Genomic DNA, 24,783 nt, shown 5'->3' on the forward strand with positions numbered 1-24,783 from the left:
TTTTCTGGGAATTCCTGAGGGGAAAATGGAATTTTGTGGAAGATTTTTGGGAATTCCTGGGAAAAAATGGAATTTCCTGGCAATTTCTGGGGGGAAAATGGAATTTCCTGGGGTTTTTTTTTGGGAATTACTGGGGAAAAAATGGGATTTCCTGGGGTTTTCTGGGAATTCCTGGGGGGAAAATGGAATTTCTTTGGATTTCTTTGGGAATTCCTGGGGAAAAAAATGAATTTCCTGGGGTTTTCTGGGAATTTCTGGGGGGAAAATGGAATTTTGTGGAAGATTTTTGGGAATTCCTGGGAAAAAAAATGGAATTTCCTGGGGTTTTCTGGGAATTTCTGAGGGGAAAATGGAATTTTGTGGAAGATTTTTGGGAATTCCTGGGAAAAAAATGGAATTTCCTGGGGTTTTCTGGGAATTTCTGAGGGGAAAATGGAATTTTCTGGAAGATTTTTGGGAATTCCTGGGAAAAAATGGAATTTCCTGGCAATTTCTGGGGGGAAAATGGAATTTCCTGGGGGTTTTTTTTGGGAATTACTGGGGAAAAAATGGGATTTCCTGGGGTTTTCTGGGAATTTCTGGGGAAAAATGGAATTTCTTTGGATTTTTTCTGGGAGTTCCTGGAAAAAAACTGAATTTCTTGGGGTTTTCTGGGAATCTCTGAGGGAAAAATGGAATTTTGTGGAAGATTTTTGGGAATTCCTGGGAAAAAAATGGAATTTCCTGGCAATTTCTGGGGGGAAAATGGAATTTCCTGGGGTTTTCTGGGAATTTCTGGGGGGGAAAATGGAATTTCTTTGGATTTTTTGGGAATTCCTGGGAAAAAACCTGAATTTCCTGGGGGTTTTTGGGAATTCCTAGGGAAAAAATGGAATTTCTTTGGATTTTTTCTGGGAGTTCCTGGGGAAAAAAATGAATTTCCTGGGGTTTTCTGGGAATTTCTGAGGGGAAAATGGAATTTTGTGGAAGATTTTTGGGAATTCCTGGGAAAAAAATGGAATTTCCTGGCAATTTCTGGGGGGAAAATGGAATTTCCTGGGGTTTTTTTTGGGAATTCCTGGGAAAAAAATGGAATTTCCTGGGGTTTTCTGGGAATTTCTGGGGGGAAAATTGAATTTCTTTGGATTTTTTGGGAATTACTGGGAAAAAAACTGAATTTCCTGGGGGTTTTCTGGGAATTTCTGGGGAAAAATGGAATTTCTTTGGATTTTTTCTGGGAGTTCCTGGGAAAAAACTGAATTTCCTGGGGTTTTCTGGGAATTCCTGAGGGGAAAATGGAATTTTGTGGAAGATTTTTGGGAATTCCTGGGAAAAAATGGAATTTCCTGGCAATTTCTGGGGGGAAAATGGAATTTCCTGGGGTTTTTTTTTGGGAATTACTGGGGAAAAAATGGGATTTCCTGGGGTTTTCTGGGAATTCCTGGGGGGAAAATGGAATTTCTTTGGATTTCTTTGGGAATTCCTGGGGAAAAAAATGAATTTCCTGGGGTTTTCTGGGAATTTCTGGGGGGAAAATGGAATTTTGTGGAAGATTTTTGGGAATTCCTGGGAAAAAAAATGGAATTTCCTGGGGTTTTCTGGGAATTTCTGAGGGGAAAATGGAATTTTGTGGAAGATTTTTGGGAATTCCTGGGAAAAAAATGGAATTTCCTGGGGTTTTCTGGGAATTTCTGAGGGGAAAATGGAATTTTCTGGAAGATTTTTGGGAATTCCTGGGAAAAAATGGAATTTCCTGGCAATTTCTGGGGGGAAAATGGAATTTCCTGGGGGTTTTTTTTTGGGAATTACTGGGGAAAAAATGGGATTTCCTGGGGTTTTCTGGGAATTTCTGGGGAAAAATGGAATTTCTTTGGATTTTTTCTGGGAGTTCCTGGAAAAAAACTGAATTTCTTGGGGTTTTCTGGGAATCTCTGAGGGAAAAATGGAATTTTGTGGAAGATTTTGGGAATTCCTGGGAAAAAAATGGAATTTCCTGGCAATTTCTGGGGGGAAAATGGAATTTCCTGGGGTTTTCTGGGAATTTCTGGGGGGGAAAATTGAATTTCTTTGGATTTTTTGGGAATTCCTGGGAAAAAACCTGAATTTCCTGGGGGTTTTTGGGAATTCCTAGGGAAAAAATGGAATTTCTTTGGATTTCTTTGGGAATTCCTGGGAAAAAAAATGAATTTCCTGGGGTTTTCTGGGAATTTCTGAGGGGAAAATGGAATTTTGTGGAAGATTTTTGGGAATTCCTGGGAAAAAAATGGAATTTCCTGGCAATTTCTGGGGGGAAAATGGAATTTCCTGGGGTTTTTTTTGGGAATTCCTGGGAAAAAAACTGAATTTCCTGGGGGTTTTTGGGAATTTCTGGGGAAAAATGGAATTTCTTTGGATTTTTTCTGGGAGTTCCTGGGAAAAAACTGAATTTCCTGGGGTTTTCTGGGAATTTCTGGGGAAAAATGGAATTTTGTGGAAGATTTTTGGGAATTCCTGGGAAAAAAAAATGGAATTTCCTGGGGTTTTCTGGGAATTTCTGGGGGGAAAATGGAATTTCTTTGGATTTCTTTGGGAATTCCTGGGAAAAAAATGAATTTCTTGGGGTTTTTTGGGAATTTCTGGGAGAAAAGTGAATTTCCATTGGATTTTTTGGGGGAATTCTGTTGGATTTTTTGGGAATTCCTGGAAAAAACTGAATTTTCTTGGGGTTTTTGGGAATTTCTGGGGAGAAAATGGAATTTCCTTGGGTTTTTAGGGAATTTTTGGGGAAAAGGGGGAATTTCCTTGGGATTTTTTGGGAATTCCTGGGGAAAAGAGGGAATTCTGATGGGGTTTTTTTTGGGAATTCCTGGGGAAAAATGGAATTTCCTTGGATTTCTTTGGGAATTCTGTTGGGGTTTTGGGAATTCCCAGGATAAAGAGGGAATTTCATTGGAATTTTTGGGAATTCCCAGGAAAAAGAAGGAAATCTCTTGGTTTTTTTGGGAATTCCTGGGGAAAATGTGGAACTTTGTTGAATTTTTGGGGGAATTCCCAGAAAAAAAGAAGGAATTTTTTTGGAATTTTTTCTCCCAGCTCTCCCAGGGTTTTGCTGTGATCTTTGATTTTCCAGCTGGGATTTTTGGGAATTTCCAGCTGGGATTTTGGGGAATTTCCACCTGGATTTGGGGGAATTTCCATTGGATTTGTGGGAATTCCCAGCTGGATTTTTGTGGAATTTCCAGCTGGATTTTTGGGATTTCCAGCTGGGATTTTGGGGAATTCCCAGCTGGATTTGTGGGAATTTCCATTGGATTTTTGGGATTTCCAGCTGGATTTTGTGGGAATTTCCAGCTGGATTTTTGGGAATTCCCAGCTGGATTTGTGGGAATTTCCAGCTGGGATTTATGGGAATTTCCAGCTGGAATTTTGGAATTCCCAGCTGGGGTTTGTGGGAATTCCCAGATGGATTTATAGGATTTCCAGCTGGGATTTTGGGAATTTCCTGCTTGGTTTGTGGGAATTTCCAGCTGTAATTTTGGGATTTCCAGCTGGATTTTTGGGAATTTCCATTGGATTTTTGGGATTTCCAGCTGGATTTGTGGGATTTTCCATCTGGGATTTATGGGTTTCCCAGCTGGGATTTATGGGAATTTCCTTCTGGGTTTGGGGAAATTCCCAGCTGGATTTATGGGAATTTCCATTTGGATTTGTGGGAATTCCCAGCTGGATTTGTGGGAATTTCCAGCTGGATTTTGTGGGAATTCCCAGCTGGGATTTTGGGGAATTTCCAGCTGGGATTTATGGGAATTTCCATTTGGATTTGTGGGAATTTCCTGCTGGATTTGTGGGAATTCCCAGCTGGATTTTTGTGGAATTTTACAGCTGGGTTTTTGGGAATTTCCAGCTGGGATTTGTGGAAATTCCTAGCTGGGATTTATGGGAACTCCCAGCTGGATTTGTGGGAATTTCCAGCTGGATTTGTGGGAATTCCCAGCTGGATTTTTGGGATTTCCCAGCTGGGATTTTGGGAATTTCCTGCTGGGTTTGTGGGAATTCCCATCTGGATTTTTGGGATTTTCCAGCTGGATTTGTGGGAATTCCCAGCTGGATTTTGTGGGAATTCCCCTTTTTTCCCTCAGGGCTGGGGATTTTTCCAGGTGGAAGGCGGCTGGGCTTTGTCCCCGAGGTTTTTCCGGGCTTTCCCGTGGCCGTGGCTCCCTTTTCCCGCTCTTTTTCCCGCCGTTTTCCCGTCGTTTTTCCCGTTTTCCCCCCCGTTTTCCCCCCGTTTTCCCCGCTGTTCTTCCCGCCCCTCCCTCCCGGAGCGTTCGGTGCCGTTGTGTCCCTTGTGAAACGGGAGAAAATTCCCGAGGTTTCTGTGGATTTTAAAGGACTCAAGCTGAGCTCATCCCGGATTTCTCATCTTTGGGAAAGCCCCCAACCCCAAATTCCTGGGTTTTTTTGGGAAAAATCCTGGTGCTGACCTGGGTGGGGTTGGGGTTTTCCTGCCCCAAATTGGGGAAATGTTGGGATTTGGGATCCAGGAATGGTCCTGGGGGGGGGTTGTGGGTTGGGTTTTGGGGGATTTTGGGGAGTTTTGGGAAATTCGGGTTTGGGAAGGGGAAATTCCTGCCAGGAATGGGAAAAATCTGCTGGAGTGGGAGAATTCCCACAGGAATGGGAAAATTCCTGCCAGGAATGGGGAAATTCCTTCCAGAAATGGGAGAATTCCTGCCAAGAATAGGGAAATTTCTGCCAGGAAAGGGGAAATTTCTGCCAGGATTGGGAAAATTTCTGCCAGAAATGGGAGAATTCCTGCCAGGAATGAGGAAATTCCTTCCAGAAATGGGAGAATTCCTGCCAGGAAAGGGGAAATTCCTTCCAGAAATGGGAGAATTCCTGCCAGGAAAGGGGAAATTCCTTCCAGAAATGGGAGAATTCCTGCCAGGAATGAGGAAATTCCTTCCAGAAATGGGAGAATTCCTGCCAGGAAAGGGGAAATTCCTTCCAGAAATGGGAGAATTCCTGCCAGGAAAGGGGAAATTCCTTCCAGAAATGGGAGAATTCCTGCCAAGAATAGGGAAATTTCTGCCAGGAAAGGGGAAATTTCTGCCAGGATTGGGAGAATTCCTGTCAGGAAATGGGAGAATTCCTGCCAGGAAAGGGGAAATTCCTTCAGGGATGGGGAAATTCCTTCAGAAATAGGGAAATTCCTGACAGGAATAGGAAATATCTGCTGGAATGGGAAAAATCCTGCCAGGAATGGGGGAGATTCTGCTAGAGTGGGGAAATTCCTGCCAGGATTGGGAAAATTTCTTCAGGAAAGGGAAATTTCCCTTCGGGAATGGGGAAATTCTTTCAGGAATTTGAGAATTCCTGCCAGGAATGGGGAAATTCCTTCCAGAAATGGGAGAATTCCTGCCAGGAATGGGGAAATTCCTGACAGGAATGGGAGAATTCCTGCCAAGAATAGGGAAATTTCTGCCAGGAAAGGGGAAATTTCTGCCAGGATTGGGAGAATTCCTGCCAGAAATGGGAGAATTCCTGCCAGGAAATGGGAGAATTCCTGCCAGGAATGGGGAAATTCCTTCAGAAATAGGGAAATTCCTGACAGGAATGGGAAAAATCTGCTGGAGTGGGAGAATTCACACAGGAATGGGAAAAATCCTGCCAGGAATGGGGGAGATTTTGCTGGAGTGGGGAAATTCCTGCCAGGATTGGGAAAATTTCTTCAGGAAAGGGAAATTTCCCTTCAGGAATGGGGAAATTCTTTCAGGAATTTGAGAATTCCTGCCAGGAATGAGGAAATTCCTTCCAGAAATGGGAGAATTCCTGCCAGGAAAGGGGAAATTCCTTCCAGAAATGGGAGAATTCCTGCCAGGAAAGGGGAAATTCCCTTCAGGAATGGGGAAATTCCTCCTCAAGAAAGGGAAATGTCCCTTCAGGGATGGGAGAATTCCTTCAGGAATGGGGAAATTCCACTCAGGAATGGATAAGAGATGAAAAAAAGGAAAAAATGATGGAAATGGGGTGGAAAAAATTATGAGAAAAGGGGTGGACAAAGGGATTTGGGGACACCATGAGGGGATTTGGTGACATTGTGAGGGGATTTGGGGATATTTTGAGGGAATTTGGGGACCCTGAGGGAATTTGAGGACATTTTGGGGGAATTTTGTGACATTGTGAGGGAATTCCGTGACCCTGAGGGGATTTGGGGACCCTGAGGGGATTTTGGAAGACCATGAGGGGATTTGGGGACATTTTTAAGAAATTTGGGGACATTGTGAGGGGATTTGGGAACCCTGAGGGGATTTGAGGACATTTTGAGGGGATTTGGTGACCCTGAGGGGATTTGGGGACACCGTGAGGGGGTTTGGGAACACTTTGAGGGGATCTGGGGTCCCTGAGGGGATATGGGGACATTTTGAGGGAATTTCGTGACATTGTGAGGGAATATGATGACTCTGAGGGGATCTGAGGTCCCTGAGGGGATACCGTGAGGGGGGTTGGGGACATTTTGAGGGAATTTGGTGACACTGTGAGGGGATTTGGCGACCCTGAGGTAATTTAGGAACATTTTGAGGGCATCTGGGGTCCGTGAGGGGATTTGCGGTCCCTGAGGGGATGTGGGGACACTGTCCCTGAGGGCTGGGGACACTCACTGCGAGGCCCTGGGGACATTGTCACTGGGAGGGGCCACTCCGAGCCCATTTCGAGGCCGCTCCGGGCCCATTTCGGGGCCGGGCCGGGCCCATTCCGGGTTTCTCTCGGGGCCGCTCCGCTCCCGGCCCCGGGGGCATCATGGCGGCCCCTCCTCCCCTCACCGCCGGCAAGGGGAGCGCCCCGCGGCGCCGTCCAATCAGGAGCCAGAACACCCGTGATTGACAGGCCGTGCCCTCAGGGAGGAAGCTCCTTCACCAATCAGCTCGAGGGCGGGAACCAGTCCGACCAATAGGAACTGTGGGCGGGCCGCGCCGCTGAGAATATCAACCAATCAAGAGTCTTGTGGGCGGGGCCAAACAGGAGGCGGGCGGTGCCGCGCGTGCGCAGGAGGCTGAGGCGGGCGGTGAAGCGGCGGCGGCGCCGGGCGGACGCGGCGGCGATGGAGCCGGGATACGGCGGTAGGTGCCGGGCGGGGCGGCCCCGCGGTGCTGCCGCTCCCCCGGGGTGGCGGTGGCTCCTTCCCGTCGCTGCCTCAGCACCGGCTCCGTTACCGGCGAATGTTGGGGGGGGGGGCTCCGCGGCAGCGGGAAGCGCAGCGCCCGCCGCTCCGTGAGGCGCCGGCGCCGCTGATTGGCTGAGCGCCACGTCACTCACCGCTAGGGCGGCGCTGATTGGCTGTTAGGGGCTGAGGGAGGGTCGTGCCCTGAGGGGGACGGGGGGGCGGAAATGGCGCCGGGCCCATTTCTGAAGACGACACAAAATGGCGGCCGAGGCCCCGCCCCCGCCGCCTCTGCCTCAGTTTCCCTCGTCCTGACCCGGCCCAACCCTGGCGACACCCGGGGGGAGTCCCGTGTCCCCTTCCTTGGTGTCCTGTGTCTCGTTCTTGGGGGTCCTGTGCCCTCCTCAGGGCGTCCCGTGGTCCCTCCTGAGGGGATCCCTGTCCCCTCCTCAGGGGGGTCCCCTTGGATCCCCTTATGGATTTCCCCTGGAAATTGCCTCCTGGAATCCCTTTAGAATCCCCTCAGGATTCCCTCTGGAAATTCCCTCAGGGTCCCCTCAGGATCTCCCCTGAATCCCCTCAGGATCTCCCCTGGAAATTCCCTCAGGATTGCCCTGAAATTTCCCCTGGGTCTCCCCTGGAATTTCCCTGGAAATTCCCTCAGGATCCCCCTGGAATTTCCCCATAATCCCCTCAGGATTCCCTCTGGAAAATCCCCGTGGATTCCCCCTCAGAATTCCCCTGGAACCCCTCAGGATCTCTCTTGGAACTTCCACTGGATCCCCTCAGGATCCCCTCTAGAAATTCCCTCAGGATCCCCCTGGAATTTCCCCTGAATCCCCTCAGGATCTCTCCTGGAATTTCCCCATAATCCCCTCAGGATTCCCTCTGGAAATTCCCCGTGGATTCCTCCTCAAAATTCCCCTGAATCCCCTCAGGATTCCCCCTGGGATTTCCCCTGGATCCCCTCAGGATCCCCCCTGGAAATTCCCTCAGGATTCCCCCTGGAATTTCCCCGTGGATTTCCCTCAGGATTCCTACTGGAAATCCCCTGGATTCCCTCGGGATTCCCCCTGGAATTTCCCCTGGATCCCCTCAGGATCCCCCCTGGAAATTCCCTCAGGATTCCCCCTGGAATTTCCCCTGAATCCCCTCAGGATCTCTCTGGAAGTTCCCTCAGATTCCCCCCAGAATTTCCCCTGGAATTTCCCTCAGGATTCCCCTGGATCCCTTCAGGATTCCACTGGAATTTCCCCTGGGTTCCTCAGCTTGGCAAAAGGGATTAGGAGAGGGCAAATCGCACCCTGTTTTATTTTGGTTTTTTTCGGGTTTTGGGGTTTTTTTTTTATTATTTATCCCAGGCTTGGCTTCTTTTCCAGGCTCACTTTGGATTTTGGGGCTGGATTTTGGGATCAGAGCTGGAATTAGGGATCAGGGCTGGAATTTGGGGCTGGATTTTGGGATCAGGGCTGGATTTTGAGATTGGGGTTGGATTTTGGGGCTGGATTTGGGATCAGGGCTGGAATTTGGGGCTGGATTTTGAGATTGGGGTTGGATTTTGGGGCTGGAATTTTGGGATTGGCTCAGGAAAAGTGGGAATTTTCCCTTCCCTGCTGACGTCTCCTCCTTTTCCCCAGGCTATGGCTCCTGGAGCACCGGGGCCACCGGCACCCAGGGTGAGATTTTCCCAACTTTTCCTCAGCTTCTCCTTTTTTCCCCCTTTCCCCCCCTTTTTCTCCCATTTTCCCTCATTTTTTCTTCATTTTTCTCCCATTTCCCTCTAATTCCCCCTCCCCCCATTTTTCTTCCCATGTTATTAATTTTTCTCCATTTTTCCCCTACTTTATTCTTTTCCCCCCCATTTCCCCCCATTTTTTCCCTTTCCCCCCATTTTTTCTCCCATTTTATTCCTTTTTTCCCCCATTTCCCCCCTTTTTTCTCCCTTTCCCCCCTTTTTCTTTCTCTTTTCCACATATTTCTCCTCTTTCTCTTCCCCCCCTTTTTTCCCTATTTTCCCACCCTTTTCTCCCCATTTTCCACCCTTTTTCCCCATTTTTTCCTTATTTTTCCCATTTTCCCTCCTTTTTTTCCCATTTTCCCACCTTTCCCTCCCCATCCCACCCCCAGTTCCCAAAACCCCTTCACCCCCAAACCCTTTTTTCCCCTCTTTTCCTGCTTTTTCCTGGAAAACTCGTCAAAATTCCACCCAACCCCCCAAATCCCCCATTTTCCCAGAAACCCAAACATTTCAGCCCAAATTTCAGCTTTTTGCCATGGAAAAATTCCCATTTTTCCCATTTTTTCCAGGTTCCTACGGCACCAACACAGCCAGCTGGCAAGGTGGGTGTGAGGGCTCAGGATCCTTGGGAATCTGGCAATTCCCAAATTCCTGATCCTCCCTTTTTCCCCCTTTTCCTTCTTTTCCCCCCATTTTCCCAATTTTTTTCCTCCTTTTCCCTCATTTTTCCCAATTTTTCCTCACTTTTTCCATCCCTTTTCCCAATTTTTTCCTCTTTTTCCCTCCTTCCCCCCCTTTTTCTTCTCTTTTTCCCCTTTTCCCCCATTTTTACCTTTTTTCCCCATTTTCTTCTCTTTTTCCCTCTCTTTTCCCAATTTTTTCCTCCCTTTTTCCCATTTTTTTCCTCCCTTTTCCTTCCTTTTTTCCCTTTTTTTTCCTTCCTTCCCCCTTTTTCCTTCCTTTTCCCCCCTCCCTTTATTCCTCACTTTTAGCAGTGCTTTTCCTGCTGGGCTCCCACTCCTGTAACTCCTTAATTAATCCCCTAATTAACTAATTACTCCCCAGGCTACGAAGGCTCTGACTCCAGAGCCCGAAACCCCTCAGATTCTTATGGAATTCTTTTCCTATGGAATCCTCCCAGAGCTTTTCCTGCTGTAACTCTCAAATTCCCCCCTCAATGATCCTCTAATTAATTAATTAATTAATTAACTAATTAACCCTTTACTGCCCAGGCTATGAGGGTTCTACACCCCCCAGATTCCCTTGGAATCCTCTCAGGGCTTGGAATCCTCCCAGAGCTTTTCCTGCTGGGTTTCCACCCTTTTAACTCTCCCATTCCCCCCTTCATGACCCTCTAACTAATTAATTAATTAACTGATTGACTAATTACTCCCCAGGCTACAAGGGCTATGAGTTCTGCACCCCCCAAATTGCTTTGGAATTTTTTCCCTTGGAATCCTCCCAGAGCTTTTCCTGCTGGGCTCTCACCCCTGTAACTCTCCCGTTTCCCCCTTCATGACTCTTTAGTTAATTAATTAACTGATTAACCCTTTCCTGTCCAAACTGTGAAGGTTACCAGTTCTACAGCCCCCAAATTCCTTTGGAATTTTTTCCTTTGGAATCCTCCCAGAGCTTTTCCTGCTGGGCTCCCACCCCTGTAACTCTCCCATTCCCCCCTTAGTGACTCTTTAGTTAATTAATTAACTGATTAACCCTTTCCTGCCCAAGATATGAAGGTTACAAGTTCTACAGCCCCCAAATTGCTTTGGAATTTTTTCCTTTGGAATCCTCCCAGAGCTTTTCCTGCTGGGCTCCCACCCCTGTAACTGTTCAATTCCCGCCTTAGTGACCCTCTAATTAATTCATTAATTAACTATTTGACTAATTACTCCCCAGGCTATGAACGTTATGGGTTCTACACTCCCCAAATTCCCTTGGAATCCTCCCAGAGCTTTTCCTGCTGGGCTCTCACCCCTGTAACTCTCCCGTTCCCCCCTTAATGACCCCCTAATTAATTGTTGAATTAACTAATTAACCTCTTCCTGCCTAGGCTACCAGGGTTAGGAGTTGTACACCCCCCAGATTCCCTTGGAATCATCCCAGGATTTTTCCTGCTGGGCTCCCACCCCTGTAACTCTCCCATTCCCCCCTTAGTGACCCTCTAACTAATTCATCAATTAACTGATTGACTAATTACTCCCTAGGCTATGAAGGCTACGAGTTCTACACCCCGCAGAGCTCGGCCCCCACGGGAGCCTCCTACAGCTACGGGGGAGGGGCGGCCGGGGGCGCCTCCTGGGACCCCCCCAAGGCTGAGCTGGGCCTGGGCTCCTCCGAGGGGTCCGGCAGCGCCCTGGGGCTGGGGGCTGGGGCCGCCTTCGGCTCGGGATCCACCTTCGGATCGGGATCCACCTTCGGGTCCGGATCCACCTTCGGCTCGGGATCCACCTTCGGATCGGGATCTGGAGCTGCTTTTGGGTCGGGTTCCACCTTCGGGTCAGGATCTGGAGCTGCCTTCGGGTCGGGATCCACCTTCGGATCGGGATCTGGAGCCGCCTTTGGATCGGGATCTGGGACTGCCTTCGGATCGGGATCTGGGACTGCCTTCGGATCGGGATCTGGAGGCACATTTGGGTCAGGATCTGCAGGATCCACCTTTGGATCGGGATCTGGAGCTGCCTTTGGGTCAGGATCTGGAGCTGCCTTTGGATCAGGATCAGGAACCACTTTTGGCTCAGGATCTGCTGGATCCACCTTCGGCTCAGGATCAGGAACCACCTTTGGCTCAGGATCAGGAGCTGCCTTCGGCTCAGGATCAGGAACCACCTTTGCCTCAGGCTCAGGACCCGCTTTTGCCTCAGGATCCACTTTTGGCTCAGGATCAGGAACTGCTTTTGGCTCGGGATCTGCGTTTGGCTCGGGATCCACCTTTGCCTCGGGCTCAGGATCCACCTTTGCCTCGGGCTCCACCTTCAGCCAGGGCTCGTCCTCGGGCCCGGCCGAGCCCGGCTCCAACCCCGACTCCATCATCGCCAAGATCAACCAGCGCCTGGACCTGCTGGCCAAGGAGGGCAGCCCGGGGGATGGCCCCGAGCAGCACCACAGGTGGGAGCTCAATTAGCCCTAATTAACCCCAAATCCCCCCTTTCCCCCCTCATTCCTGGAGTTTGGGGCTGGTTTTTGGTGGTTTTTGAGGTTTTGTCCCCAAATTCCGGCGTTTTCCCAGGGTTTGGAGTGTTTAGGGAACGTTGAACCTCAAATTTTAGGGTTTTTCTGGGAAAATTCCCAGGTTTTTTAGGGGATTTTGAGAAAGAGAGGAAGGTTAATCTGAAATTTTAAGGTTTTTCTGGGAAAATTCCCAGGATTTTTAGGGGATTTTGGGAAAGAGAGGAAGGTTAATCTGAAATTTTAGGGTTTTTCTGGGATAGTTCCTGGGATTTTAGGGAATTTTGGGAACGGGAGAGGTTTTAAAAGCAGCCAAGATCAAGCAGGCCAAGGAGGGCAGCCCGGGGGATGGCCCCGAGCAGCACTACAGGTGGGACCTCAATTAGCCCTAATTAACCCCAAATCCCCCCTTTCCCCCTCATTTCTGGAGTTTGGGGCTGGGCGCCTTCTCCTCGCGGGACTCCTGGGATCGCTTCTGGGGCGACCTCCCCTTTTTCAACCCCTCATTCCCAGCCCTAATTCTGATTTTATTCCCGTTTCTCGTCCCCTAATCCCAGTTTTATTCCTATTTTCCACCTCCTTCCGCTGTGACTCCCTGGGCGCCTCCTCCTCGCAGGACTCGCGGGATCCCCTTCTTCAACTCCCCATTCCCATCCATAATCCCGATTTTATTCCTGTTTTTTTAGGATAACAGGGGATCCCAGTCCGTCATTCCCACCCCTAATCCCTATTCTATTCCCATTTCCCTCCCCTAATCCCAATTTTATTCCTTTTTTCCAGCTCCTTCCTCTTTGACTCGCTGGGCGCCTTCTCACGGGACTTGCGGGATCCCTTCCGGGGAGAGTCCCTTTTCCACCCCTAATCCCAGTTTATTCACATTTCTCCAGTCCTAATCCCGATTTTATTCCCATTTCCCTCCCCTAATCTCAGTTTTATTCCTTTTTTCCAGCTCCTTCCGCTTCGACTCGCTGGGCGGCTTCTCCTCATGGAGCTCCTGGGATCCCTTCTGGGGAGGCTTTCCCTTCTTAAACCCCCCATTCCCAGCCCTAATCCCGATTCTATTCCCATTTCTCCAGCCCCAATCTCGATTCTATTCCCATTTTCCCCCCCCAATCTCGATTCTATTCCCATTTTCCCTGCCCTAATCCCAATTTTATTCCTTTTTCCCAGCTCCTTCTGCTTTGACTCGCTGCGCGCCTTCTCCTCGCGGGACTCGCGGGATCCCTTCTGGGGGGGAGTCCTTTTTCCCCCCCCAATCCCAATTCTATTCCCATTTCTCCTGCTCTAATCCCAATTTTTTTCCTATTTTCCAGCTCCTTCCGCTTCGACTCGCTGGGCACCTTCTCCTCTCGTGACTCACGGGATCCCTTCTGGGGAGAGTCCCTTTTCCAGCCCTAATCCAGATTTATTCCCATTTTTCCAGCCCCAATCCCAATTCTATTCCCATTTCTCCTGCCCTAATCCCAATTTTATTCATTTTTTTCCAGCTCCTTCCGCTTCGACTCTCTGGGCGCCTTCTCCTCGTGGGACTCTCGGGATCCCTTCTTGGGGGAGCTTTCCCTTCTCAAACCCCCCATTCCCAGCCCTAATCCTGATTCTATTCCCATTTTCCCCCCCCAATCTCGATTCTATTCCCATTTTCCCCCCCCAATCTCGATTCTATTCCCATTTTCCCTGCCCTAATCCCAATTTTATTCCTTTTTCCTAGCTCCTTCTGCTTTGACTCGCTGCGCGCCTTCTCGTCGCGGGACTCGCAGGATCCCTTCTGGGGGGGAGTCCTTTTTCCAGCCCCAATCCCGATTCTGTTCCCATTTCTCCTGCCCTAATCCCAGATTTTTCCTTTTTCCCAGCTCCTTCCGCTTCGACTCTCTGGGCGCCTTCTCCTCTCGGGACTCTCGGGACGCGTTCCGCGCCTCGCTGCCGCTGCCCGAGGCGCTCCCGGAGCGGGACGATCCCTTCGGGCCCCGGCCCGGGGAGCCGTCCCGCCGCCCCCCGGGGCTGCCGCGGGGCTCGCCCGGCGGCTCCCGGGGCCGCTGCCCGCCGCGGGGCCGGCGGCTCCCGGAGCCCTTCCCGGGGGGCTCCCGCGGCTGGAGCGAGCCGCCCTTCCCGGGCGGCCGCGCCTCGCGCCCGCTGCCCTCGCTCTTCTCCCAGGCGCTCGACTACCCCGGCGACTACCCCGACTACCCCGGCGACTACCCCGGGGATTATCCCGGGGATTTCCCCGGGGATTATCCCGATTTTCCGGGCGATTATCCCGACTATCCCGGCGATATGCTGGGAATGCCCCCCCTGGGCCGCGGCCCCTACGGGATGAGGAGGAGGGACAGGATGGGAGCCCTGCCCTGGAACGGCCTCAGCATGGTGAGTCCTGCGCTCCCCCTTCTCCCACTTCTTCCCTCTTCTCCCCACTTCTTCCCTCTTCTCCCCACTTTTTCCCTCTTCTCCCCACTTTTTCCCTCTTTTCCTCACTTTTTCCCTGTTTTTTGCCACTCCCTCCCACTTTTTTCCTCTGTGGATCTCCCATTTTTGGCTCTTTCCGCCATTCCCTGCTCCCTTTTCCCGTTTCTTTTCCCACCATTCCTGCTTCCTTTTCCTGTTGTTTTCCCTCCATTCCCTGATCTCTTTTCCTGTTTTCCCTCCATTCCCTGATCTCTTTTCCTGTTGTTTTCCCTCCATTCCCTGATCTCTTTTCCTGTTGTTTTTCCTCCATTCCCTGATCTCTTCTCCTGTTGTTTTCCCTCCATTCCCTGATCTCTTTTCCTGTTTTCCCTCCATTCCCTGATCCCTTTTCCCGTTGTTTTTCCTCCATTCCCTCATCTCTTTTCCTGTTGCTTTCCCTCCATTCCCTGATCTCTTTTCCTGTTGTTTCCCTCCATTCCTGCTCCCTTTTCCCGTTGTTTTCCCTCCATTCCCTTCTCCTTTTTCCTGTTTGTTTTCCTGCACCTCACACCCCCTTTTCCCATTTTCCCATTTTTGCACCTTCCCACCATTCTCTACTCCCTTTCCCCATTTTATTCCCGTTATTTTCCCATTGTTTTCCCGCCATCCCTGCTCCTTTTCCCATTCTTTTCCTGCCATTCCTGACCTTTTCCTGTTCTTTTCCCATTGTTTTCCCACCTTTCCTGACCCTTTTCCCGTTGTTTTCCCATTCTTTTCCCGCCATTCCTGACCATTTTCCCGTTATTTGCCCATTCTTTCCCTGTTCTTTTCCTGCCATTCCTGACCTTTTCCTGCTCTTTTCTCATCTTTTCTGACCCTTTTCCTGTGTTTTTCCCGTTCTTTTCCCGCCATTCCTGACCCTTTTCCCATGTTTTTCCCATTATTTTCCTGTTGTTTTCCTGCCATTCCTGACCTTTTCCTGTTCTTTTCCCGTTGTCTTCCCACCTTTCCTGACCCTTTTCCCGTTGTTTTCCCGCCGTTCCTGACCCTTTTCACCTGTTTTTCCCGTTGTTTTCCTGCCATTCCTGACCTTTTCCCGTTGTTTTCCTGTTGTTTTCCCACCTTTCCTGACCCTTTTCCCGTTTTTTTTCCCGCCGTTCCTGACCTTTTTCCATTGTTTTCCCATTATTTTCCCACCATTCCTGACCTTTTCCCGTTGTTTTCCTGTTGTTTTCCTGCCATTCCTGACCTTTTCCCGTTGTTTTCCTGCCATTCCTGACCTTTTCCCGTTGTTTTCCTGCCATTCCTGACCTTTTTCCCGTTGTTTTCCCACCTTTCCTGACCCTTTTCCTGTTATTTTCCCGTTGTTTTCCCGTTATTCCTGACCTTTTTCCATTATTTTCCCGCTGTTTTCCCGCCGTTCCTGTTCTTTCCCCGTTGTTTTCCCGCCGTTCCTGTTCTTTCCCCGTTGTTTTCCCGCCGTTCCTGTCCTTTCCCCGTTGTTTTCCCGCCGTTCCTGACCCTTTCCCGCTGTTTTTCCCGGGAATCCGGGCTGCCAGGGCCGGCGCCGGGGGCTGCGCGCTCGCTCCGGGGGGCGCTGGGAGCCGGAGGGGCCCCGCAAGCGGAAACGCTCCGGGAACAACGACGGCACCGAGCCCGGCAACGACGGGAATGACGCTGGGAACGACGGGAATGACGCCGGGAATGACGCCGGGAATGACGCCGGGAATGACGCCGGGAATGACGGGAACAACGACGGGAACGACCCCGGGAACACCGAGGGCGGCGAGGAGCCCAAACAGCCCCGCAGCGACAGCGACTCCGAGCACGGTGCGGCCTTCGCCTGGGGATCCGGCCTTTGCCTGGGAATTCTGCCCTTTTCCCCTGGGAATTCTGCCCTTTTCCCCTGGGAATTCTGCCCTTTTCCCCTGGGAATTCTGCCCTTTTCCCCTGGGAATTCTGGCCTTCTTCGGGGAATTCCAGCCTTTTCCTGGGAATTCTGCCCTTTTCCCCTGGGAATTCTGGCCTTCTTCTGGGAATTCCAGCCTTCTCCTGGAATTCTGGCCTTTGCCCTGGGAATTCCGGCCCCTTCTCCTGGGAATTCTGGCCTTCTCTTCTGGGAATTCCAGCCTTTGCCCTGGGAATTCCAGCCTTTTCCTGGGAATTCTGCCCTCTTCTCCTGGGAATTCCGGCATTTTCCTGGGAATTCTGCCCTTTTCCCCTGGGAATTCTGGCCTTCTCCTGGGAATTCTGGCCTTTTCCCCTGGAAATTCTGGCCCCTTCTCCTGGGGATTCTGCCCTTTTCCCCTGGGAATTCTGGCCTTTGCCCTGGGAATTCCAGCCTTTTCCTGGGAATTCTGCCCTTTTCCCCTGGGAATTCTGCCCTTTTTCCTGGAATTCTGCCTTTTCCCTGGGAATTCTGCCCTTTTCCCCTGGGAATTCTGCCCTTTTCCCCTGGGAATTCTGGCCTTCTCCTGGGAATTCTGGCCTTTTCCCCTGGAAATTCTGGCCCCTTCTCCTGGGGATTCTGCCCTTTTCCCCCTGGGAATTCTGGCCTTTTCCCCTGGGAATTCTGGCCTTTGCCCTGGGAATTCCAGCCTTTTCCTGGGAATTCTGCCCTTTTCCCCTGGGAATTCTGCCCTTTTTCCTGGGAATTCTGCCCTTTTCCCCTGGGAATTCTGCCCTTTTCCCCTGGGAATTCTGCCCTTTTTCCTGGGAATTCTGCCCTTTTCCCCTGGAAATTCTGCCCTTTTTCCTGGGAATTCTGCCCTTTTCTTGGGAATTCTGCCCTCTTCTCCTGGGAATTCTGGCCTCTTTTCCTGGGAATTCCAGCCTTTGCCTGGGAATTCCGGCCTTTTCCTGGGAATTCTGGCCTCTTCTCCTGGGAATTCCAGCTTTTTCCTGGGAGTTCCGCCCTTTTCCCCTAGAAATTCCAGCCTCTTTTCCTGGAATTCTGCCCTTTTCTTGGGAATTCTGCCTTCTTCTCCTGGGAATTCTGGCCTCTTTTCCTGGGAATTCCAGCCTTTGCCTGGGAATTCTGCCTCTTTTCCTGGGAATTCTGGCCTTTTCCTGGGAATTCTGCCTCTTTTCCTGGGAATTCTGCCCTTTTCCCCTGGAAATTCCAGCCTCTTTTCCTGAATTTCCAGGATTTTCCCAGCAATTTCCAGCCTTTTCCAGCGAATTTCCAACCTTTTCTTGGGAATTTCCAGCCCTTTTTCCTGAATTTCCAGGATTTTCCTGGGAATTCTGCCTTTTTCCCCAGGAATTTCCAGCTTTTTCTGGGATTTCCCCCTTTTCCATGGATTCCCACAGTTTTTTCCTGCATTTTTACCCTTTTCCTTTGGATTTTCCCTGATTTTCTCCCCTTTTCCATGGATTTTCCACAGATTTCCCCCCTTTTGCTCAGGAATTTCCCCCTTTTTCATGGAATTTTCCCCTTTTTCCATGGAATTTCCCCCTTTTCCCTGGAATTTCCCCCCTTTCTCATGGATTTTCCGGAGATTTCCACCCTTTTGCTCAGGATTTTTCACCTTTTCTGTAGAATTTCCTCCTTTTCCCTGGAATTTTCCTCTTTTTCCCTGGAATTTCCCCCCTTTTCCTGGAATTTCTTCTTTTTCCCTGGATTTTTTCTCTTTTCCCCTGGAACTTCCCCTTTTCCTCTGGAATTCCCCCCCTTTTTCCATGAAATTTTCCCCCCTTTTCCCATGGATTTTTTCTCTTTTTTCCTGGAATTTCCCCATTTTCCACTGGAATTTCCCCCATTTCTATGGAATTTCCCCCCATTTCCATGGAATTTCCCCCTTTTCCTCTGGAATTTCCACCCTTTTCCCATGAAATTTTCCCCTTTTCCCTGGAATTTTCCCCCTTTTCCCTAGAATTTTCCCCTTTTTCCTAGAATTTTCCCCCTTTTCCCTGGAATTTTCCCCCTTTTTCCATGAAATTTTCCCCCCTTTTCCCATGGATTTTTTCTCTTTTTTCCTGGAATTTCCCCATTTTCCACTGGAATTTCCCCCCTTTTTCCCTGGAATTTTCCCCTGGAATTTTTCTTTTTTTCCCTGGAATTTCCCCCCTTTTCCATGGAATTTCCCCATTTTCCCTGGAATTTTCTCATTTTCCCTGGAATTTCCCCCTTTTTCCATGGAATTTCCCCTTTTTTCCCACTTCCTGCCATTTCCCCCCTGAATTTTCCCATTTTTCCCGCAGGAGATGAAGGGGAAGGAGATGAGAAATCCTTGGACGAGGCAGACAAAGGTGTAAGTGTTCCAGGAATTCCCAAAATCCCAGAAAATCCGGGAATTTCGGAGCCCTGCAGCAACTCCTGAGGAATTCCCAGCCTTGGAAAATCCCAAATTATCCCCAAAAAAACCCAAATTTGTTGGAATTTTTCCCCCTTTGGAATTCCCAGGGGGATTTCCCTGCCTGGAGCATCCCCAAAAAAAAACCTGGGAATGGGAAAAATTGGGAATTTCCACCCGGATTTGGCTCCTGGCAGGGCTGAATCCCAAATTTTGGGGTTTTTGATCAGAAATTTGGGAATTTTGGGGATTTTTTGGGAATAATTCCCACCTGGAAAAAGCTGAGGGAGCCTGAGCAGGGCAGGGCTTTTCCAGCTTTAAAAATTCCTTTAAAAATCCAAATTTTTTGGGGAATATCCCTAAAAAATGAAGTGAAAATCCCCAAAATTCCAAGGAAAATTGACCCCAACGATTCCTTTTCCTTCTTTTTTTCCAGGAGCTCCCGGATTTGCTTCCCCAGGAGGTGCCAGGTTCATTTTCCAGGAGAATTCCCGGAATTCTGGGGCTCTTTGGAGGAACTTCCCCAGAATTTTGGGATTTTCCAGCTTTTTTTTTGGGAATTTTTGGAGGGGAAGGGGAAAAATCACAAAATTCCAAGGGGTTTTCCCAGGTTTTGGGGGAATTTGGGGTGAGAATTCCCAAAAATTCCAATTCCCACTCCAAAACACGGCAAAATTTGGGATTTTTTCCTCCTTTTCCAGCTTTTTTTTTTGCTTTTTCTGATGATTTTTGGGGGGTTTTTGGAAGGAATTTTGGGGGAAAATGGAAAAAATGAGGGAATAAAATGGGAAAATCAGGGAAAAATGGGGAAAAGGAGGGAAAATCAAGGAAAAATTGGGGGAAAACAGGAGAATGTCAGGGAAAACTGGGAAAACCAGGGGGAGAAAAGAAGGAAATCAAGGGAAAATGGGGAAAATTTTGGAAAAGCAGAAAAAACTGGGAGAAATAAGGGGGGAAAAGAGGGAAAATGGGAATATCTGGAAAAATCCACGGGAAAATTGGGGAAAAACTGGGAAAAAGAAAGGAAATCAAGAGAAATTGGGGGGAAAAAAATGGGGAAAATGGAGAGAAAATGGGGGAAAAATGTGGGGGGGAAAAAAAGCAGGAAAACCGGGAAAAAGGTGGGAAGAACACAGAAAAAAGGTGGGAAAATAAGGCAGGAAAAACAAGGAAAAATGTGGGAAAAGCATGGAAAAAAGGAGGGAAAAACTGGGTGGAAAGTGGGAAAAACGGGGGAAAAAGGTGGGAAAAGCCTGGGAAAAGGCAGGAAAAACATGGGGAAAAAAACAGGGAAAAAAGGCAGGAAAAACACAGAAAAAAGGTGGGAAAAACACGGAAAAAAGGTGGGAAAAAAGGCAAGAAAAATACAGGAAAAACAGGTGGGAAAAACATAGAAAAAAGTGGGAAAAACATGAGTAAAAAGGCGGGGGAAACATGGGAAAAAACTGGGAAAAACATGGAAAAAAGGCAGGAAAAGCACAGAAAAAAGGTGGGAAAAGCATGGGGAAAAAACAGGGAAAAACATGGAAAAAAGGCAGGACAAGCCCAAAAAAAAGTGGGAAAAACATGGGGAAAAAACAGGGAAAAAAGGCAGGAAAAGGAAAAACACAGAGAAAAGGTGGGAAAAACATAGGACAAGGTGGGAAAAACAGAAAAATGTGGGGAAAAAAGGCGGGGAAAACACAGAAAAAAACTGGGAAAAACATAGAAAAAAGGCTGGAAAAACATGGGGAAAAAAATGGGAAAAACATAGAAAAAAAGTGGGAAAAACAGGGGAAAAAGGCAGAAAAAAACACAGAAAAAAGTGGGAAAAACATGGGAAAAAGGTGGGAAAGACATGGGAAAAAAAGCAGGAAAAACATGGAAAAAAGGCAGGAAAAACAGGTGGGAAAAACATAGAAAAAAATGGGAAAACGAGGGGAAAAAGGTGGGAAAAATACAGAAAAAAAGTGGGAAAAACTGGGGGAAAACGTGGGGAAAAAGGTAGGAAAAGACAGGAAAATTGGGAAATGAAGGTGGGAAAAACATGGAAAAAGGCCGGAAAAATGGGAAAAAGGCAGGGAAAACATGGAAAAAAGGTAGGAAAAACATAGAAAAAAGTGGGGGAAAAAGGCGGGAAAAACAGAAAAAAAGCAGGAAAAACAGGAAAAAACTGGGAAAACATGGGAAAAAAAGGTGGGAAAAACATGGGAAAAAAGGTGGGAGAAACATGGAAAAAAAGGTGGGAAAAACATGGGAAAAAAAATGGAAAACCAGGGGGAAAAGGCAGGGGAAAAAGGTGGGGAAAACACAGAAAAAAAGTGGGAAAAACTGGGGAAAAGGCAAGAAAAATACAGAAAAAAGTGGGGAAAAAAGGTGGGAAAAACATAGAAAAAAGGTGGGAAAAACATGAGTAAAAAGGTGGGGAAAACATGGGAAAAAAAGTGGGAAAAACAGGGGAAAAAGGTGGGAAAAAGGCAGGAAAAGGAAAAACACAGAAAAAAAGGTGGGAAAAACATGGGAAAAAAACTGGGAAAAAGATAGAAAAAAGGCAGGAAAAACACAGAAAAAAGGTGGGAAAAACATGGGAAAAAACTGGGAAAACATGGAAAAAAAGGCGGGAAAAACATGGGAAAAAGGCAGGGAAAACATGGAAAAAAGGTGGGGAAGACATGGAAAAAAAGGCGGGAAAAACACAGAAAAAAGGCAGGAAAAACATGGGGGAAAAAACAGGGAAAACATTGGAAAAAAAGGTGGGAAAAAGGCAGGGAAAACATGGGAAAAAAGTTAGGAAAAACATGGGAAAAACACAGGAAAAACATGGGAAAAAAGTGGGGAAAAACACAGAAAAAAAAGTGGGAAAAACTGGGGGAAAAGGTGGGAAAAAAGGCAGGGAAAACACAGGAAAAAGTGGGGAAAAAGTGGGAAATAAAGGTGGGAAAAACATGGAAAGAAGGCTGGAAAAACATAGAAAAAAAGTGGGAAAAACAGGGGAAAAAGGTGGGAAAAACGGGAAAAAGGCAGGAAAAACATGGAAAAAGGCGGGAAAACCAGCAGGAAAATCTGGGCAAACTCAGGGAATTCGGGACTCTGGCCTCGGGAACTTTGGGATTGGTTTTTTGGGCTGAGAATTCCCGAATTTCCCGCAGGCTCGGAGGAGGAGGACGAGGAGGTGAAGAAGAAGCGGGAGAAGCAGCGGAGGCGCGACAGGATGAGGGACAGGGCCATGGACAGGTGGGGCGGCCATTTGCCCATTTTTCCCTTTTTTATCCCCATTTTTCCAGGATCCACTTCCCTGCTCCGTGTGCATTTCCCTATTTTTCCTGTTATTTCCCCATTTTTCCCCATTTTCCCCATTTTTTTCCCCAATTTCAGGATCCACTTCCCTGCTCCGTGTGCATTTCCCTATTTTTCCTGTTATTTCCCCATTTTTCCCCATTTTCCCCATTTTTTTCCCCAATTTCAGGATCCACTTCCCTGCTCCGTGTGCATTTCCCCAGAATCCCCATTTTTCCTGTTATTTTACTCAGAATTCCCATTATTTTCCCATTTTTCCATTATTTTTCCCCAATTTCAGGATGCAATTCCCCTGCTCCGTGTGCGTGTCCCCATTTTTCCCATTATTTCTCCCATCTTTCCCATTTTCCCACTATTTTTCCCCATTTTTCCAGGATCCAGTTTGCCTGCTCCGTGTGCATTTCCCCATTTTTCCCGATATTTTTTCTGTTTTGCCCATTTTCCCACTATTTTTCCCCATTTTTAGGATCCAGTTTGCCTGCTCGGTGTGCATTTCCCCAGAATTCCCAATATTTTTTCTGTTTTGCCCAATTTCCCCGTTTTTATCCCCATTCCAGGATCCAGTTCCCCTGCTCCGTGTGCATTTCCCCATTTTCCCGATATTTTGCCCAATTTCCCCGTTTTTTTCCCCCATTCCAGGATCCAGTTTGCCTGCTCCGTGTGCATTTCCCCAGAATTCCCAATATTTTTTCTGTTTTGCCCAATTTCCCCATTTTTATCCCCATTCCAGGATCCAGTTTGCCTGCTCGGTGTGCATTTCCCCATTTTTCCTGATATTTTTTCTGTTTTGCCCATTTTCCCACTATTTTTCCCCATTTTCAGGATCCAGTTTGCCTGCTCCGTGTGCATTTCCCCAGAATTCCCAATATTTTTTCTGTTTTTCCCAATTTCCCCGTTTTTCCCCCATTCCAGGATCCAGTTTGCCTGCTCCGTGTGCATTTCCCCAGAATTCCCAATATTTTTTCTGTTTTGCCCAATTTCCCCATTTTTATCCCCATTCCAGGATCCAGTTTGCCTGCTCCGTGTGCATTTCCCCAGAATTCCCAATATTTTTTCTGTTTTGCCCAATTTCCCCGTTTTTTCCCCCATTTTAGGATCCAGTTTGCCTGCTCCGTGTGCATTTCCCAGAATTCCCAATATTTTTTCTGTTTTGCCCAATTTCCCCGTTTTTATCCCCATTCCAGGATCCAGTTTGCCTGCTCCGTGTGCATTTCCCCATTTTTCCCGATATTTTTTCTGTTTTGCCCAATTTCCCCGTTTTTTTCCCCATTTTTAGGATCCAGTTTGCCTGCTCGGTGTGCATTTCCCCAGAATTCCCAATATTTTTTCTGTTTTGCCCAATTTCCCCGTTTTTATCCCCATTCCAGGATCCAGTTTGCCTGCTCCGTGTGCATTTCCCCAGAATTCCCAATATTTTTTCTGTTTTGCCCAATTTCCCCCGTTTTTATCCCCATTCCAGGATCCAGTTTGCCTGCTCGGTGTGCAAGTTCCGCAGCCTGGAGGAGGAGGAGCTGCAGCGGCACCTGCAGAGCAAATTCCACCGGGACACGCTGCGCTACATCGGCACCAAGCTGCCCGACAAAACCGTCCAGTTCCTGCAGGTACAGGAAAAATTGGGGAATTTGCCTGGAATTTGGCACTTCCGGGATGATCCTGGATTTTTGGGGATTTTTCCCTGATTTTTTGGGAATTTTTCTGGGATTTTTTAGGTAAAAATTTGAATTTTTCGGCATTTTTAAAAATTTTTTCGGCATTTTTTCTGGTGTTTTTTCAGGGTTTTTTCCAGGATTTTTCATGTTTTTCCAAGTTGAATATTTGGGATTTTTTCCAGGATTTTTTGGAGATTTTTCTGGGATTTTTGGGGGATTTTGGAGGATTTTTTGGGGTTTTCTCCACTCCCACCGGGACACGCTGCGCTGCATCGGCACCAAGCTGCCCGACAAAACCGTCCAGTTCCTGCAGGTACCCACCGAAATTTGGGAATTTGCCTGGAATTTGGCACTTGGGGTAATCCTTGAATTTTTGGGGATTTTTTTCCGGGTGTTTCTGGAATTTTTCTGGGATTTTTTAGGTGAAAATTTGAATTTTTCGGCTTTTTTTTTAAATTTTTCGGCATTTTTCCTGGTGTTTTTTCAGGGTTTTTTCCAGGATTTTTCAGGTTTTTGGGGGATTTTTTCCAAGTTGGATATTTGGGATTTTTCCAGGATTTTTTCCAGGAATTTTCTGGACTTTTTTTTTTTTTTGGGGGTTTTTTGGGGTTTTTTTTGGGTTTTTTCTCCACTCCCACCGGGACACGCTGCGCTACATCGGCACCAAGCTGCCCGACAAAACCGTCCAGTTCCTGCAGGTACAGGAAAAATTTGGGAATTTTCCTGGAATTTGGCACTTGGGGGATGATCCTGAATTTTTGGGGATTTTTTTCCGGGTGTTTTTAGGTTTTTTGGGGGCGTTTTTAGGTAAAAATTTGAATTTTTCGGCATTTTTTCTGGTGTTTTTTCAGGGTTTTTTCCAGGATTTTTCAGGTTTTTCCAAGTTGGATATTTGGGATTTTTGGAGGATTTTTTCCAGGATTTTTCTGGGATTTTTTGGGGGTTTTTTTGGTTTTTTTCGACACTCCTACCGGGACACGCTGCGCTACATCAGCACCAAACTCCCGGATAAAACCGTCCAGTTCCTGCAGGTACAGGAAAAATTTGGGAATTTTCCTGGAATTTGGGACTTGGGGCAATATCCTGAATTTTCTGGGATTTTTTTCCGGGTGTTTTTAGGTTTTTTGGGGGCGTTTTTAGGTGAAAATTTCAATTTTCTGGCTT

General features: G+C 48.0%; 1 protein-coding gene across 1 annotated transcript; it reads left to right on the plus strand.

The window, feature by feature from the left end:
* The first annotated feature begins 6,955 nt into the window (after nucleotides 1–6,955).
* On the plus strand, nucleotides 6,956–23,664 carry LOC135288686 (A-kinase anchor protein 8-like). The gene is made up of 9 exons (XM_064402066.1): nucleotides 6,956–7,076; nucleotides 8,755–8,793; nucleotides 9,425–9,457; nucleotides 11,060–11,960; nucleotides 13,871–14,381; nucleotides 15,959–16,229; nucleotides 18,603–18,650; nucleotides 21,823–21,907; nucleotides 23,430–23,664. Exons 1-9 carry the CDS (start codon nucleotides 7,058–7,060, stop codon nucleotides 23,647–23,649), a joined length of 2,127 nt encoding a protein of 708 aa, XP_064258136.1. The 5' UTR covers nucleotides 6,956–7,057; the 3' UTR covers nucleotides 23,650–23,664.
* The last annotated feature ends 1,119 nt before the right edge of the window (nucleotides 23,665–24,783 follow it).

The sequence above is a fragment of the Passer domesticus genome, chromosome 34 (assembly GCF_036417665.1).
Source record: "Passer domesticus isolate bPasDom1 chromosome 34, bPasDom1.hap1, whole genome shotgun sequence".
Taxonomy (NCBI): Eukaryota; Metazoa; Chordata; class Aves; order Passeriformes; family Passeridae; genus Passer; species Passer domesticus.

Excerpts from the sequence above, each read along its gene's own strand:
- LOC135288686 (XM_064402066.1), top strand. Across the intron at positions 11,961-13,870 it reads GGCCCCGAGCAGCACCACAG|CTCCTTCCGCTTCGACTCTC; the intron begins GTGGGAGCTCAA and ends CCTTTTTCCCAG. Across the intron at positions 14,382-15,958 it reads CCTGGAACGGCCTCAGCATG|GGCCGGCGCCGGGGGCTGCG; the intron begins GTGAGTCCTGCG and ends CCGGGCTGCCAG.